Here is a 15908-nt window from a genome sequence, read left to right as displayed (position 1 = left end):
TGATACACTTTTCAGAAACTGATACAAAATATACAAAAATACTAAAAGGAACAAATTGGACAATTTAAAAGGACTGCAGCTGCTAAAGGGATATCAGGATAGCTCCCCTAGAATTTTAAAGACCTCTTGTCAAAACAACCAGTGAATAGCTCTTTTTATAACAGTCTCAAAATTAATAAATGCTGAGAGTGAACATACTCTAAAGAAGTCATCTGGATTTGTTTTGTAGGAAAAAACAAGTATGAATGAAAGAATTGTTTTTTACTGCAATTTTTTATTGTGGTAAAATATATACATATAACGTGAACATTACTATTTTTACCATTTTTTAAGTGTACTATTCAGTGGCATTAATTACATTCATAATGTGGTACAAACATTGTCATTATTTTCAAAACTTTTTCATCACCCCAAATAGAAACTCTGTACCTATTAAGCAATAACTCTCCATTCTCCTCCCACCCAAGCCCCTGGTAACCTCCAATCCACTTTCTGTCTCTGTAAGTTTGACTACTCTAGATATCTGATGTAACTGGAATTATACAATATTTGTCCTTTTGCAACTGGCGTTTTTCATTTTAGCATAATATTTTCAAGGTTCATCGATGTTGTAGCATGTATCAGAACTTTATTCCTTTTTATAGCTAAATAATATTCCATTGAATGTATATACCACATTTTGTTTATCCATCTCTTGGACACTTTGGTTGCTTCTACGTTTGGGTATTGCAAATAATGTTGTTGTGAACACTGGCATACAAGTATCTGTTTGAGTCCTTGCTTTCAAATCTTTGGGGTAGATACCTAGGAGTTGAACTGCTGGATCATACGGAATTCTATGTTCAACTTATTGTGAAACCATCAAACTGTTTTTCACAGTGGCTACACCATTTTACATTCCCACTAGTGGTGTGAGAGGGTTCCAATTTCTCCACACATCCTCACCAACACTCATTATCTGTCCTTTTGATTACAGTCATCCTGGTAGGTGTGAAGTGACATCTCATTATGCTTTTAATTGCATTCCCCTAATAACTAACGATGTTGAGCATTTTTTTCATGTGTTTATTTTCCATTTGAATATTTTCTTTGGAGAAATATCTATTCAAGTCCTTTACCCATTTTTTAATTGAGTGTTTGTCTTTTTTGCTGTTGAGTTTTAGAGGTCTTTATATATTCTGGATATTAAGCCCTTATCAGATATATGATTTGAAAATATTAACTCTCATTTATTTGCAAATACTCTCGTTCTGTGGGCTGCCTTTCAATCTCATGACAATATCCTTTGATGCACAAGTTTCTAATTTTAATGAAATCCAATTGATCTATTTTTTCTATTGTTGCCTATGCTTCTGAAGAAGTCACTCCCAAATCCAAGGTCATGAAGATTTGTCCCTCTTCTAAGAGTTTTATAGTTTTGGTCCTTAAATTTAGGGTCTTGAGTGCATTGTGAGTTAAGTTTTGTATCCGATAAAGGTAAGGGCCCAACTTCATTCTTTTTCATGTGGCTATCTAGTTTTCACAACACCATATGATGAAGAGAAAGAGTTATAACTTTAATAATTAAGATGCCATCAGGGGCCTTCCTGGTGGCGCAGTGGTTGAGAGTCTGCCTGCCGATGCAGGGGATACGGGATCGTGCCCCGGTCTGGGAGGATCCCATATGCCGCAGAGCGGCTGGGCCCGTGAGCCATGGCCGCTGGGCCTGCGCGTCCGGAGCCTGTGCTCCGCAACGGGAGAGGCCACAACAGTGAGAGGCCCGCATACCGCAAAAAAAAAAAAAAAAAAAAGATGCCATCAGTGAGACACTGCTGGTCATTTCAAAGGCTGGCAATTCTCAAACAGTGATTTAATTTTTCCAGTACTCTAAGATTTTGGCGTGGAAAATAGCATCTTCTTGTTTAAAAATGTTTTTAATCTTACTTCAAAAGTAATACATGTCCATTATCAAATTTAGATTAATAGAGGTAAACAAAAGAAGAAAACAAAAATAAACAGTCTGTAAAAAACCACAGGTAACACTTTGGTTTCTATCCTTGTGGTATTTGTTTTCTCTCTTTTTCTCAACATCTTTCTAGATATTTCATATTTATCTATGTCAAGTATTCTATAACATAACTTTTAATGACTATATTGTATATCAGATCTGGAGGGATTATAATTTAACCAAATCTCTTTCATAGGATGTTTAAAAACTGCACTGTCCAATGTGGTAGGCTCTAGTCACAAATATCTAATTAAATTTAAATTAATTAAAAGTAAATAAGATTTAAAATGCAGTTCCACAACATACTAACATTTCCAGTGCTCAATAACCACATGCTAATAACCACTACTATATTAGATAGGACAGAAATAGAACATTTTCATCATCATAGAAAGTTCCATTGGACTTTCTATGGAGTGCTTTAGAATGTTTCCAAATTACCCCTATTATAAATAACTCCAAAATTGTAAATTACCTCTATATACATATATATGTGCTGTGTGTGTGTGTGTATCTATATTTCTCTCTCTCTCTCTCTCTCTCTATATATATATATATATATATATATATATCTGAAAATTTCTTTGGAATAAATGCTTAGAAATGGGTCACTAGTTCAAAAGTCATACAAATTTTAATAATTTTTTTTTAGAAGATGTTGGGGGTAGGAGTTTATTAATTTATTTTTGCTGTGTTGGGTCTTCGTTTCTGTGTGAAGGCTTTCTCTAGTTGTGGCAAGTGGGGGCCACTCTTCATCGCGGTGTGCGGGCCTCTCACTATCGCGGCCTCTCTTGTTGCGGAGCACAGGCTCCAGACACGCAGGCTCAGTAGTTGTGGCTCACGGGCCTAGTTGCTCCGCAACATGTGGGATCCTCCCAGACCAGGGCTTGAACCCGTGTCCCCTGCATTAGCAGGCAGATTCTCAACCACTGCACCACCAGGGAAGCCCTAATACTTTTTGAAGCACTGGATACAGGGATGTGTCCATTTCCTTTATAGATTTAATAGATAAAGAACAGTGTCTTCTGTTTAAAAGCTTCATTGATTTGATTAGGGACTTGGTGAAGTGAGAAGACAGAGGGACAAAGGTCTCTGATGACCAGTCTATGGAGATGCTACAAATATGGTACTACAGATGGCAGTCTTTTGTACATTCTAGTAAAGTAGCACCAGTCTGTACAGAAAGAGTGTACTGTTACACTACGTTGTCTCCATGTATCATCCTCATTAGCACCACTTTTAGGATTAAATATGAACACCTGTATATTGTCCATTTGTGTTTTTTTTCCATGAACTAACAGAAAACATTCATTATTTATTGTTTTTTAAAAATCAATTCCTTCAAAGATCAATTCTACAACTCTAATAAGAAAATCACCCCCTCCCCAAACAAACCACTGTCTCCTGAGACAGGAAATCACTTCTACCACAGTCTCACCTAATAATTGGTACATTCCTCTACTATCAATACATCTATCACATTATATTTCAACTACTTCTAAGTGCGTCTGCCTACCCTGCCTGCTAGCCTGAGAGCTGCCTGAATTCAGACCAAGTCCTATATATTCTTTCCCTATCTCCAGTCTCATTCAAGAATCTGGTAAATAACAGACACTGATACCTTCTTTTAAAATGAATGACCAGACATGACCTGTCCAAGAGCAATCACCCCATTTTCTAGTCATTTAACATGCTCAACTGTTCTTCATATTCCGTTACTACATATTTATATCAAGCAATGCTCTTATTTACATGAAGATATAGTTTACAAATAAGGGCTTAAAAGTACAACTCTTCGCAAATGCCACACTATATTTTAGCAAAGTACTTACACATACATGAAATAAAATACTCCTGTGAGAGAGGAAATTCATGTTTCCATTTTACAAGTAGAAAACCTGAAGCTACAAGAGATTAGAAACTTGCCAAAGGTAACAGCACTAGCAGATCACAGGGTTATATACTAACTGAGGTTTCTAACATTACATGTAGTATATTTATCAACACATCAAGCACAAGTTTCAATCTTTCAACAAAGCATCAGTTGTAATAGAAATACTTACACTGACCCCAGCGACCTGTTCGTGGATTCAAATAATTTGGATAAAGACCATTTGGACGATCCATTTTCTGAAGTAGTTTCCGAATGTGCATGACCTAATAAGCATAATAAAATTAAGAATGCAATTAATGAAAAAAAATCATTAAGGTTTTATATTAATCTGGGCTTTGTTTTTCTCCTCACTCAGAGCCTACACTGCCATCCCACCTCCCAATCTGTGTGTGTGTGTGTGTGTGTGTGTGTGTGTGTGTGTGTGTGACGGTAAGGAAAGGCTTCTAATGACTCATTATTTTTATAAGATGAAATATGAGCATTATTTAAAAGTCAAGAAATAAAAATACAAAGAAAAGAGCACAGACAGAAACCAATTTAAATTCCAAAATTGTACTATCCAGAAATAGCCATCAGAAACATCGGTGATAAACATCATTCCAGACATATTCAATGTATGCATAACTAAACATAAAAAAAAAATTTCATAGAAATATAATCATAATAGGACATTTGTAATAAATAAGTATGAAACCACTCTGAAGTTAATAGATGAAAAGGTAAATAAAGTAAAACTAAGTTGCTGAACTTTAAATATTGATCCCATAATAGATATCCCTATATTTCTAAAATTCCTAAACTTCCAATTCCTAAAAGATATCCAGAAGTTAAGGGGGGAAAAATCATGAAACATATTAAGAAGCTAGAGACTTTCCCAGGGACTTTGTTTTGATTCATCTCTAGATTGGATGATGGATTTTTTAAGTGCTTAAAAAAAAAAAAAAGCACAAAGGTATTCCATTTCTTCTATTCTTATTTGAGAATGTTATCTTCTCATCTGAAGGATAACCTAATTGGTATAAATGACTTGGGGAAACATTTTCTTTTTCACAGGACCTTATATATACTTCACTATTTTCTGGACTTAACACAAAGTTCCCAATCATCTTTCACTCAGCTGGATTCTGTCATCATGCAGTTTTAGGAATGGGCTCAGGGATGCTTATTACCTGTGTTCTTTCATGTTTGAGACCAACTCTATGTACAACAATCTCAATCTGAATAATTCCATGAACCAGGTTCAGTCAGTTCAGGATGATGTTGTTATAAAAGATGAAAAAATTATTGTTTGTTTGTCTCCTGAAAATTATGCATACATTGAATCCTCTCTGCTTCTCTTCTACATCTACTATTTCCTTTCTAAATCTTTTTATCTATCTTTTCATTTCCATATGTTTACTAGCCTGTCTCAATTTTGTCTTCTAAGTCTCTTACTGTATTTTGAATGCTTTCTTTGTATTGCTTCCATTTTGCCCTTCATTTTGACAATAACTTAATTTTTTCTTACACTTTATTAATGATATCGCATCTTATATTCTTGTTTCACAGAGATGAGAGCTTCATTATCTTCTCTCTCATGGTGATGTTTGGTCCAGTTCTTCAAGAAAATTCTGATAAGCATTTTTTGGCCATCATTTATTTTTCACATTTTTTCCTTCTTTTTTTCTTCTGGTAATATTTTTCTATAAATTCTATACATGTTCTTTTTTGATGACTTACTCATTACTATTTTTCTTGAACCAGCAATTCGCATGATTTTTGACATAAAAGGATAAGCAGAGTCCAAATGTGAATGTGCTTTTTTAAGCCTTTGCTTCTCCTCAGGCAACTGAAACTAGCAATGCAGCACTACGCATAATAGAGAATCTGTCATTCATTCTCTTCCCTCACCAAAGTGTATGGGCACAAATACGGTGTGTCAGTGAGATTCCTAACTGAATTCTGTTTTTCTAGCTTCTCAACACATCATATTTAGTGGGGTCCAAAGAAACATCCACCATTGGTCTGTGATCCTGTTCTCATTGCCACTAATGAGGATTTGGTTTTGTACCTCAAGAGGTACCACTTAATCTAGAGAACTGCTCTATTAGCTTTTTATTTTTGAAATCTGTAGCCACCAATATCCTCTCCTCAGTTACCCAAACCTCTCTCTGACCTTGATTGCTTATGCCAACCTTTCTTCCTATTTTGTTACATGAAGTATCAAGTATCTCCTAATTTTGTTAAAAATGGAGTTCATAGTTCTGTTTCTCCTTTTTGTTGCTTTTAGGTGAGTTATATGGGTTAGGGCCTCCACTTAAGGAATACCATATAGGACTTCCCTTGTGGTGCAGTGGTTAAGAATCCGCCTGCCAATGCACGGGACATGGGTTCGAGCCCTGGCCCAGGAAGATCCCACATGCCACAGAGCAACTAAGCCCATGCACCACAACTACTAAGCCTGCACTCTAGAGCCGGTGTGCTACAACTACTGAGCCCACGCACCACAACTACTGAAGCCCGCACACCTAGAGCCCTGCTCCACAACAAGAGATGCCACCACAATGAGAAGCCCATGCACTGCAACGAAGAGTAGCCCCAGCTCGCCACAACTAGAGAAAGCCTACACACAGTAACGAAGACCCAACGCAGCAAAAAATTAAAAAAAAAAAAAAAAAGAAATACCATAGGTTAGATTATCTGTTTTACAAATTTATCATCCTTTTAATCTCTTTATGTTTTTCCCTGTTTTCACTATGATTATCTCTTGCTTTTATTCCATGTCAGTAATTCAGTTTTCAACTATGTACAAGTTATTTGTTATTTTTCATTTATTTATTTTACAGAAATATATTATGCAAGGTCTCAATTTGTTTCTTTAGCTCTAAAATTTTCTTGTATTTTACTGTTTTATTTTCGTTTTGAGTTCCAATTTTACTGAATTCAATCTCTATTATAGTATGAATTGCTCACAGAGACCTTTAAAATTTCAAACTGGGTTATTTATCAGTCTTTTACATGCTATTTACTGCCCTGATTTTGCTTCCTGCAGTATGTCTGTATAATTGCCATGCTTTCTTTTTCATCTTGCTCACATTTAACTGGGTCAGCTCTGACCTGAACTTTGGTTTGATAGAGTATAGCTGAATTGTCCTCAAATTCCTTCCTACTGTGTGTGTGCGGGGATATTCTCCCCTTCTGGATACACTTTGAGGTTTGGAGTACTAGTGTACTAGCTCATTTCCTGAAGCCTCTGTGCTCATGAAGGATGGAAAGTGAGAACCCCTCTCATGCTGTGGGAATTATATACTGGACACCCTATGGACTGGTCTCCCCTGTAAGATTAATAGGGAATACCAGGAATTTGTTGACTTTCTTTCTCTGCCCAGTAAGGATTCAAGATAGGGTGGGAAACAGACTTAAGTATCATAGCAGAAATCTTTTGCTTTTTTTTTTTTTTTTTTGCCATCACATGTTTATGACATGAGGCTACAGCCTTTCCTTCTTACACTGTTATTGATGAATTTTTGCCGGTCTTTATTATTTTCACTGCTATTGTTCATTTAATCAGGAAAGGGAAAATTCAGTGATCTGGCTCCATTTTGCTATCTTTAACTGAAAATTCTTCTCAGTTGATGAAATATTTCATACACAGAAAGGAATATATATAGATTCTACTCACACCTCAATTTAAGAAATACAACACTACATAACCTTTGCTGTTCTGTTTACTGCTACCCATTCACATACCACTGCCCTTATCCTAGATATCATCACAGCTCTGAATTTTATGTTCATCATCACCCTGATTCTATTAAAATCACTTTTGAATCCCTAAACAATATTTTGTTCAGCTCTGCTTCTTTAAACTTTATGAAAGTTGTATTGTACTCTTTTGACTGATGATTGTGACCATAATTAATTTATTTTCACTGCTGTATTAAATCTTATCAAATAAATTGCTAATATAAACAATGTTTTTATGTATATGATATAGATGTACATACCAAAGAGTGGAATTGCTGGGTTATAGAGTATATGTATTTTCAACTTTATTAGATTTTGTCTTTTAAATTTAAACCTTTGGGGCTTCCCTGGTGGCGCAGTGGTTGAGAGTCCGCCTGCTGATGCAGGGGATATGGGTTCGTGCCCCGGTCTGGGAGGATCCCACGTGCCGTGGAGCAGCTGGGCCCGTGAGCCATGGCCGCTGAGCCTGTGCGTCCGGAGCCTGTGCTCCTCAACAGGAGAGGCCACAACAGTGAGAGGCCCTCATACCGCAAAAAAAAATAAATAAATAAATAAAAATAAATAAATAAATAAATTTAAACCTTTAATGCTCCTAGAATTCTTATAATCTACAATGCTACCATTGTTACAACATTTCCACAAATATTTGGGTCTGTTTAAGGGCTATTTATTCTGTTCATCAGTCTTAATTGTCTCTATGCACCAACACTATACTGTTAGTGTTGATAACTGGGTAATACAAACCCACCCAACATGTTTTTCTTCAGGAATATTTTGAATGTTTCTCTTCTATTTAAATGCTAGAAGTGTATAGTCAAGTTCCATTAAAAAAAGAAAAGGCATTGGGAAATTAATTGGCATTGAATTGATGCTATAGATCAATCTGGAGATGACTGACATTTTTATGATATTGTTTTCCTATACATGAACATAATACATCTCTCGATTTATTCAGGTCATCTTTAATGTCACTTAATAGTTTTGAACTTTATATTTTGTTAGATTTATTTGTGGGAAACTTATACTTTTATCCTACCACATAAGATATGTTTTTATAAATGATACTTTCTTGCCTGCTGTACCTGGTACAGAGAAATTCTACTGATTTTTAATAGTTATATTGACCTTTTATTCAAAATATAAATTAAGCTCTTATTTCTAATAATTTATATGTAGATTGTCTTAATATTTTAGGTAATCATCTAATCTGTGAACAGTTACTGTTTTCTTTCTTCCTTTTCAATTCTTTACCTTTTTGTTCATTTTGTTTGTCTCATCTTGCCATGCTGACTAGGAACTTCAGCACAATGCTAAACAGAGATAGTAATGGAATTTAAAAAAAAACTTACTAGTGGTTATGTCTTCTCAAATAACAGTAAATATTTTAAATATGTTCTAAAAAGAAGGGACATCTCTTTACATAATTTTTAAAAAGGCAAACATTTCCTAAGCATTAATCAAATCTTTGGGGTAGAATCCTAAAGGATTCTTTTATAACAAAGAAAAGTAGGAAAGAAAACTAACCTTTTTGTAGTAAATCGGATTTCCTGTCAAGTAGCTGAGGTGGACAAACTCCATATGCAGTGTACCAAATTCAGCAAGAATGCTGCTACCTGCAGATGCCCAGCCCCAGTTTCGCCCTACTCCACTGAATGAAAGAAAAGATAAAAGTAGACAGGATTGGGAAAAAAAATGAAACATTTTTTTAATGAATACATAAATTTTAAATATATCTCTTAGAAATTATCTCAAACAATAGATTACTTATATCTAAAATTTTATTATTTTTACATTATTGTTAATAGAATATCCACATGTTCTAAAAATCAAAACAATGTAGAAAAGTATACATTAAATATATTTCACCCCATTCTCATCTCTCTTCCCCTTACAGGCCCCAAATATAATCATTCATTAGCTTATGTATAAGTACAGAAATTTCTATGCATATATAAGCAATCCAAATATATATTCTTATTTTCCTCCTTTCTTAAACAAAACATAGCAAAGTATACTTACTGCTCTGTATGTCAGATTTTGCTATTAAGATGTACCTCAGTAGGCGTTCCATATCAGTTCATAAACAACTTTCTCATTTTATTTTTTTAATAGATGCACAGAATTCCATGACATTAATGATTTTCAATTGAAATGTCTCACCCAAGAGACATATGAAAATGTGTGAGAGCATCTTGAGTTGTTTCAAACCTTGAAGGTGCAACTTACAGTTATTGTGCTGGGGCCAAAGATGTAACATGACAGTATCCTGATAAAGAACTGTCCTGCCTCAAATGCTCATAGTGCCTGTATGAAAACTATTATGCTATATGAATAGACATAACTTATTTAACCAATCCTCTATAGTGGTCCTTTGGCAAATTTCTAATATTTTGCTATTATGAAAACTTTTATAGTGAATAATCTTGTGTACATTTCATTTGTGCAGATATACGTCTAGGATATCTTCTTACTTTTTTTTTCTTTTTTTTTTTAGCCTGCCTTATAAATTTTTTTGGAAGCCGAACTATATGAATGAATAATTGTAGACTTCTGGATGTTATCTTCTTTCTCAGAAGGTTAAGTTTCCTCTCAAACATAGGTTGAGTATAGGCAGATTACCTTGGTTTTAGGCTTTGTTAAGGGTAGTCTATTTCAGTTTTACCTCTCCCTCTAGGAAGGGGCCCTCTGGGATCTCAGCTGAAAGTCTGGGGTGTTTATCAAGGGTCCTTCACCTTGGCAGCTTTAAACACTAACCTCTGTCTCCCCAGTACCATGTACTTGTTAAACTTTCCCCTTTATATCTGCTTGTATACTGGCAATTCAATTTGATATGTTTTATTTATGTGTTGAGAAAACATTAAAATAGATATCAGGGTATATCACTACCTTGCTGAAAGTTCGTTAATTTTTTGGTGCTATTTTTATATAGTTTTTGAAATTATGATAGGCAAATGCCAGAAACATATTTTTTTGAAGCCAGACATGAGAATCAAGGAAGAAATATGGATACAGTAACTATGTAGGACACTCATTCATTTCACAAATATAAAGTGCCTACTATTATCTGGGACATATAGTAGTGAACCTGACATATAACATTACTGTTCCCATAATAAGTAAGACCATTTTAATAGTGATAATTGTTATGAAGAAAATTAAATAGAGTGATAGAATACTGAGTACTAGTGATGGAAAATGAGTTCGAAGACTGTGTATAATGTTCAAAGAGTTTCTAAAATGACACAATTTAAACTGAGACCTGAATGATGAGAAGGAGCTAGTGATGAACAGATACGGAAGAAGAGAATTCCCAGCAGAGGAAATAGCAAACGCAATGGCCCTGAGGAAAAAGTTGGCTAGTGTGGCTGGAGCTCAGGAAGGGGAAGTGAGTGATACAGAATGAGGTTAGAAAGCTAGGTAAAATCCAGACTGTGCAGAAATTCTGTAGGCTATGGTGAAATTTAAAGTTTTTTTATTTTAAGTATGATGGAACATCATGGAGAATTTTAAGGAATGTAACATAATATTTAAAGAATAAAGCATACCATTTAGAAAGATTACCTAGGCATCAGCATGGCGAATGGATTATAGCAAAGTCAAGTATAAACACAAAATCCCATTTCCATGTAAAAACTTCTGTCCCAAAGTCCCAAATGAAAGTTTCATTCATAGTGCATTTAAACATCTCAAAATACTAAATTCTAAACAAGGTTTTTCACTTTTTATTTTACAGACAGCCTCACAGGGCCCTCCACCTTGGCAGGCTTAAACACTAACCTCTGTCTCGCCAGTACCATGTAGCTGTTAAATTAACTTCCAAATGCTGTTACCTAGTTTTTTTTGAGTCCCCGTGCATGGGCAGGTATAGAATCAGCCAACAATCTGAGGAAAATTTGTACATAAAATTTGGGGCTTTTCCTCTGCAATTCCTTCCTGTCTTGAGACACTCGTCCCTCGTATCTCAGCCATTCTGGCAGCTCCAAGACCTGACCATAGTCTTCTTTGCCCTAAATGACCGCTATGTTAGTCTTGGCTTCAATTGCCCTGCACCATAATTTAGAATATGCCCTCGGGGGTAAAGCCAGTGTTTCTACGGAGATGACCTTCTCTTAGGATCACAGCCCCTTGGGTCCTCCCTTAGTTAGTTGCTCTCTAATCCCTTCAAACCATCTTGCTGACCTTTTATGATTGTTTTCAGTGGGAGAGCTAACCCGATATAAGCTATTCCATGGCTGGAACTGGAAGTCTAGATTAATTATTTAAGTAGCAGAGTTCACAGGTTATTCCTACTAGAACTCTAAACCATTCTCTAAGGTCTTTTCTACTTTTAGGAGGAAGTAAAAAACATAAATCTTTCTCTCATAGAAGGATTGATGTTATTGGTTTTAGATCTTTTAGCACTAGCTGACTTTTTAAACTCTGTATCACCTAGATAAATATTAAATTAGGTAAGTCAAATGACAAGTTTGGAATAATTATGAGATTTTTTAGACACAAGAACCACATCTTATAATTACCACTAAAGTGTAAGCAGAATAGAGTAATATATGATTTGGCAGAGGAGCTGAAATAGATGTAGAAGATAAGGATAATAATCTTAACTACTGATGTAGCACATAGGCTCCTAGTTCTGCCATTAATTAACTGTAGGACCTTGAGCAAGATATTTGCCTTCTCTGACCCAGGAGTCCCACTCCTGGGCATATACCTACAGAAAACCATAAGTTCAAAAGATACATGCACCCCAGTGTTCACTGCAGCACTATTTACAATAGCCAGGACAGGGGAGCAACCTAAATGTCCACCAACAGAGGAATGGATAAAGAAGATGTGGTACATATATACAATGAAATATTACTCAGCCTTAAAAAGGAATGAAATTGTGCCATTGGCAGAGACATGGATAGACCTAGACACTGTCATACAGAGTGAAGTAAGTCAGAAAGAGAAAAACAAATATCATATATTAACGCACATATGTGGAATTGAGAAAAATGAACCTATTTGCAAAGCAGAAACAGAGACACAGATGTAGAGAACAAATGTATGGACACCAAGTGGGGGAGGGTGGGATGGACTGGGAGATTGGGACTGACGTACGTACACTACTATGTATGAAGTAGATGGCTGGTGAGTACCTACTGTATAGCACAGGGGAAGAATAAAAAAGAAGGTACCATGTTTGCAGGACATATATTAAGTTAACCTTAAAAATGCATTCCAATATACATTAGGTGCAGACAAATACTGTTTGATTCCACTTATATGAGGTACCTAGAATAGTCAAATTCATAGAGTCAGAAAGTACACTGGTAGATGTCAGGGGCCGGGGTTGGGGATTGGGGAGGAGGAATGGGGAGTTAGTGTTTAAGAGGGACAGAGTTTCAGTTTAGGAAGGTGAAAAATTCGGGAGATGGATGATAGAGAGAGTTGCACAACAATGTGAATGTACTTAGTGCCACTGAACTATACAGTTAAATATGGCTAACATAGTTATGTTTTCTATTATGTGACTTCTACCACAATAAAAAAAAAAAGATATTTGCTTTCTGTGAGACTCATTTTCCTTATCCATAATGTGAGAGTTCATGATACCTAGTTCACATGGCTGTTAGGAAATTAAATGGCATTTAAGATTGTGAAAACACCTCACAAAGAGCCTAGTAAGAACAGTATCTAATGAGTTTTTGAAAAATTTTATTATAAGTTATTTTAACAGTTTACCTAGAGAAAAATACTTCCTCAATCTGATAAAGGCAATTGATTAAAAAATCTACAGCCAACATCATATTTGATGGGTTTTTTTAAAAAAAGCAGCATTGTAAAAACATTTTATGGAAATCCAGAAGACTATAAAATATAGGTGAAGACAATCTTTTTAACCAAGATTGAAAACCCCGAAGTTATAAAAGATATATTTGAATATATAAACGTCTAAAACTTAGGAATGAAAAATTATTATAAATAAAGATAACAAACAAGTAGTAGAACAGGGAAAAAAGAAATAATTCTATAATCTACAAGGCTCTTCTATTAACTAACTAGAAAAAGACAAACAATCCAATCAACACTAGGAACAGACAATTCACAAAAAACAAATCTAGATGTTCAACAAATATATGAAAAGATGCTCAAATTCACTAAGCAGAAAATACAAATGAAAATAACAATAGTAACACTTTATAGCCATCAGTCTCTTGAAAATTAAACAGAACATATACTTGTAGACATTTTGGTACTCTCACACATTGTTGATGGAAATATGATAACCTACAGCCTTTTGGAAAACATCTGGGGAGTAACTACTAAATTTAAAAATACATATATGCTTTGATCCAGCAATTCCACACTTGGGAATCTATCCCACAAAGATAAAAGAGACATATGCCCTTTGCTACAGCAATCATATTCCTAAGAATCATTTTCAGAGAAAATTCCCCACTAAACAAGGACACATAAAACAGGATGCTATTGTAACAATGTTTATGGTAGCAAAATAATGGAAATAAACAAATACCACTGATATGGAATGATTAAACAAATTATGGTATAACCTATGTATTATAATATATCCTATATTCCACTATGTAGTCATCACAAAGATTGATTTAAAGTTCTGTGGCATGACCTGGAAGAGTATTTCCATGAGATTTTGTTGAGTGAGAAAAATAAGATGTAGAAAAGCAAGTATCCAAACAAACCATAAAAAATTTTTAAAGCTCCACCAGTATCTATTTTTGTGCTTCTGTATTCTATATATCATATTGTAGGAGATAAATAATGTTAGATTATTAACATGAGTTGGCTTTCAGACAGCAAGATTGGAAGAAAGTCTGTTTATGAGACATATGTAGATCTCAATCAAAAACAGAAACAAAAACCTTTAAAAAATAGGTAAATAATTACATCTGTGATCGATAAACCCAAGTAACATATGTATGGGTATGAATATATACAAAGAAACAACATGAAAATTAAACTTATGTTCAAGACATGGTCCTTGAAAACCCTTCTATTTTCATCTCAATCTAAGTTTGAAGTTCTGCAATGCTGGATTTTTCAGTTATTTTCTATATAGACAAATAATAATAATAATAATATCCTGCAGTCTTTCTTCATCTCACACTTAGATTGTAAGCTAATTAAGTTAAAATTCTTATTATCTAAGAAAGTTATATGATATGACTCTGACAATGTTACTGAAGGAAACATCAGAAAATCTATCATGAAACTAAGGACAGAGAACCGGTATGTGACCACATCCTTTTGTGGAGGTTGGTCTGGAACTCTAGCTAGCTTTTTCCTCACAAACAGGGAGTTTACATTATATATATATTGCATGACATCAAAGAACAGTAAAGTTAGATGTCATGCTCAGTATTAAATACTGATTTCTCAGTGAAAATTAAAACTTTATAAAGTTCTCCATTAGAAGGAAATGACTAAAATAGATTAGTTTTCCCAAATAAAGCTGTCACAGAATCATGCCTCACTTTGAACTTCAACAGTGTAAATACCATAAAAAGGACCCTATAGTCAATGTCAGGAATTATGTCTTCCCTTATCATCAGTAAGACATTCAGCAATAGGAAGCCCTGATTTTAAGGTATACTGTGTTCCATTTTGACTTAGAAAAAGATCAACATGTCGTGTACATAAAACAAGAGAGGGAAAGCACTTTGAATCCATTACAGCACAAAATGCAAATGAATAAGCAAATCATAAAGAAACAACTATTTTGTAAGAGACAGAAATCTAGACTTAGAGAAACAAGCAGTAGAAACTGGAATACGGTTATGGCAAGTGAACTGTTTCAAAGTAAAGGACATATTTTAAAAATCAGACAATGTTTTAAAGAAATATGCTTCTGTACATATGAAGAGAAAAACAGTTTACGTCTTAAAAAGTATGGTGGGGGCTGATCATTAGAAATTTCTAATACCTTTTTAAAGGGTCAAAAAATCAGTTAATCTAATTTATTTAGAACAGGAATAACCACATAAAAATAGAATTTACCTTTTCAGATTAACCATTGCCCAAGGAATCCCCGTAGGTGTGTTAAAGGCAGGAAGGAGTTTCTCAGCCAATTGGACTGCTTTAATTTTGAATATCTGAGATAAAAACATGAACATTCATAAATTATGAAATTACTGTTGTCAATTATATTTCCTGGTCTCTTATAGGATGCACACCACAATGTACTGGATACATGAAAGTACAAGGGAAAAAAATGGCATCTCTTTTGGTACCACAGAGCATACAGCAATCAGAGAAAATGGTTGTAAAGTGGATGGATACTGA

At 34.6% G+C, this 15908-nt stretch overlaps 1 protein-coding gene across 3 annotated transcripts in view; it reads right to left on the bottom strand.

Annotated features, from left to right (window-relative positions):
* MAN1A2 (mannosidase alpha class 1A member 2) overlaps positions 1 to 15908 on the bottom strand; it is a 143542-nt gene that overhangs the window by 47654 nt on the left and 79980 nt on the right. For all 3 annotated transcript variants that reach the window (XM_060090359.1, XM_060090360.1, XM_060090358.1), the window contains exons 6-8: positions 15624 to 15718; positions 9132 to 9255; positions 4051 to 4144 (exon numbers count right to left, since the gene is read on the bottom strand). In XM_060090359.1, the coding sequence (XP_059946342.1) occupies positions 4051 to 4144; positions 9132 to 9255; positions 15624 to 15718 (313 nt within the window). The remainder of the gene's footprint in view (positions 1 to 4050; positions 4145 to 9131; positions 9256 to 15623; positions 15719 to 15908) is intronic.

This window comes from Mesoplodon densirostris, chromosome 2 (assembly GCF_025265405.1).
Source record: "Mesoplodon densirostris isolate mMesDen1 chromosome 2, mMesDen1 primary haplotype, whole genome shotgun sequence".
Classification (NCBI taxonomy): domain Eukaryota; kingdom Metazoa; phylum Chordata; class Mammalia; order Artiodactyla; family Ziphiidae; genus Mesoplodon; species Mesoplodon densirostris.
This window is presented reverse-complemented; position numbering and strand designations above follow the sequence as displayed.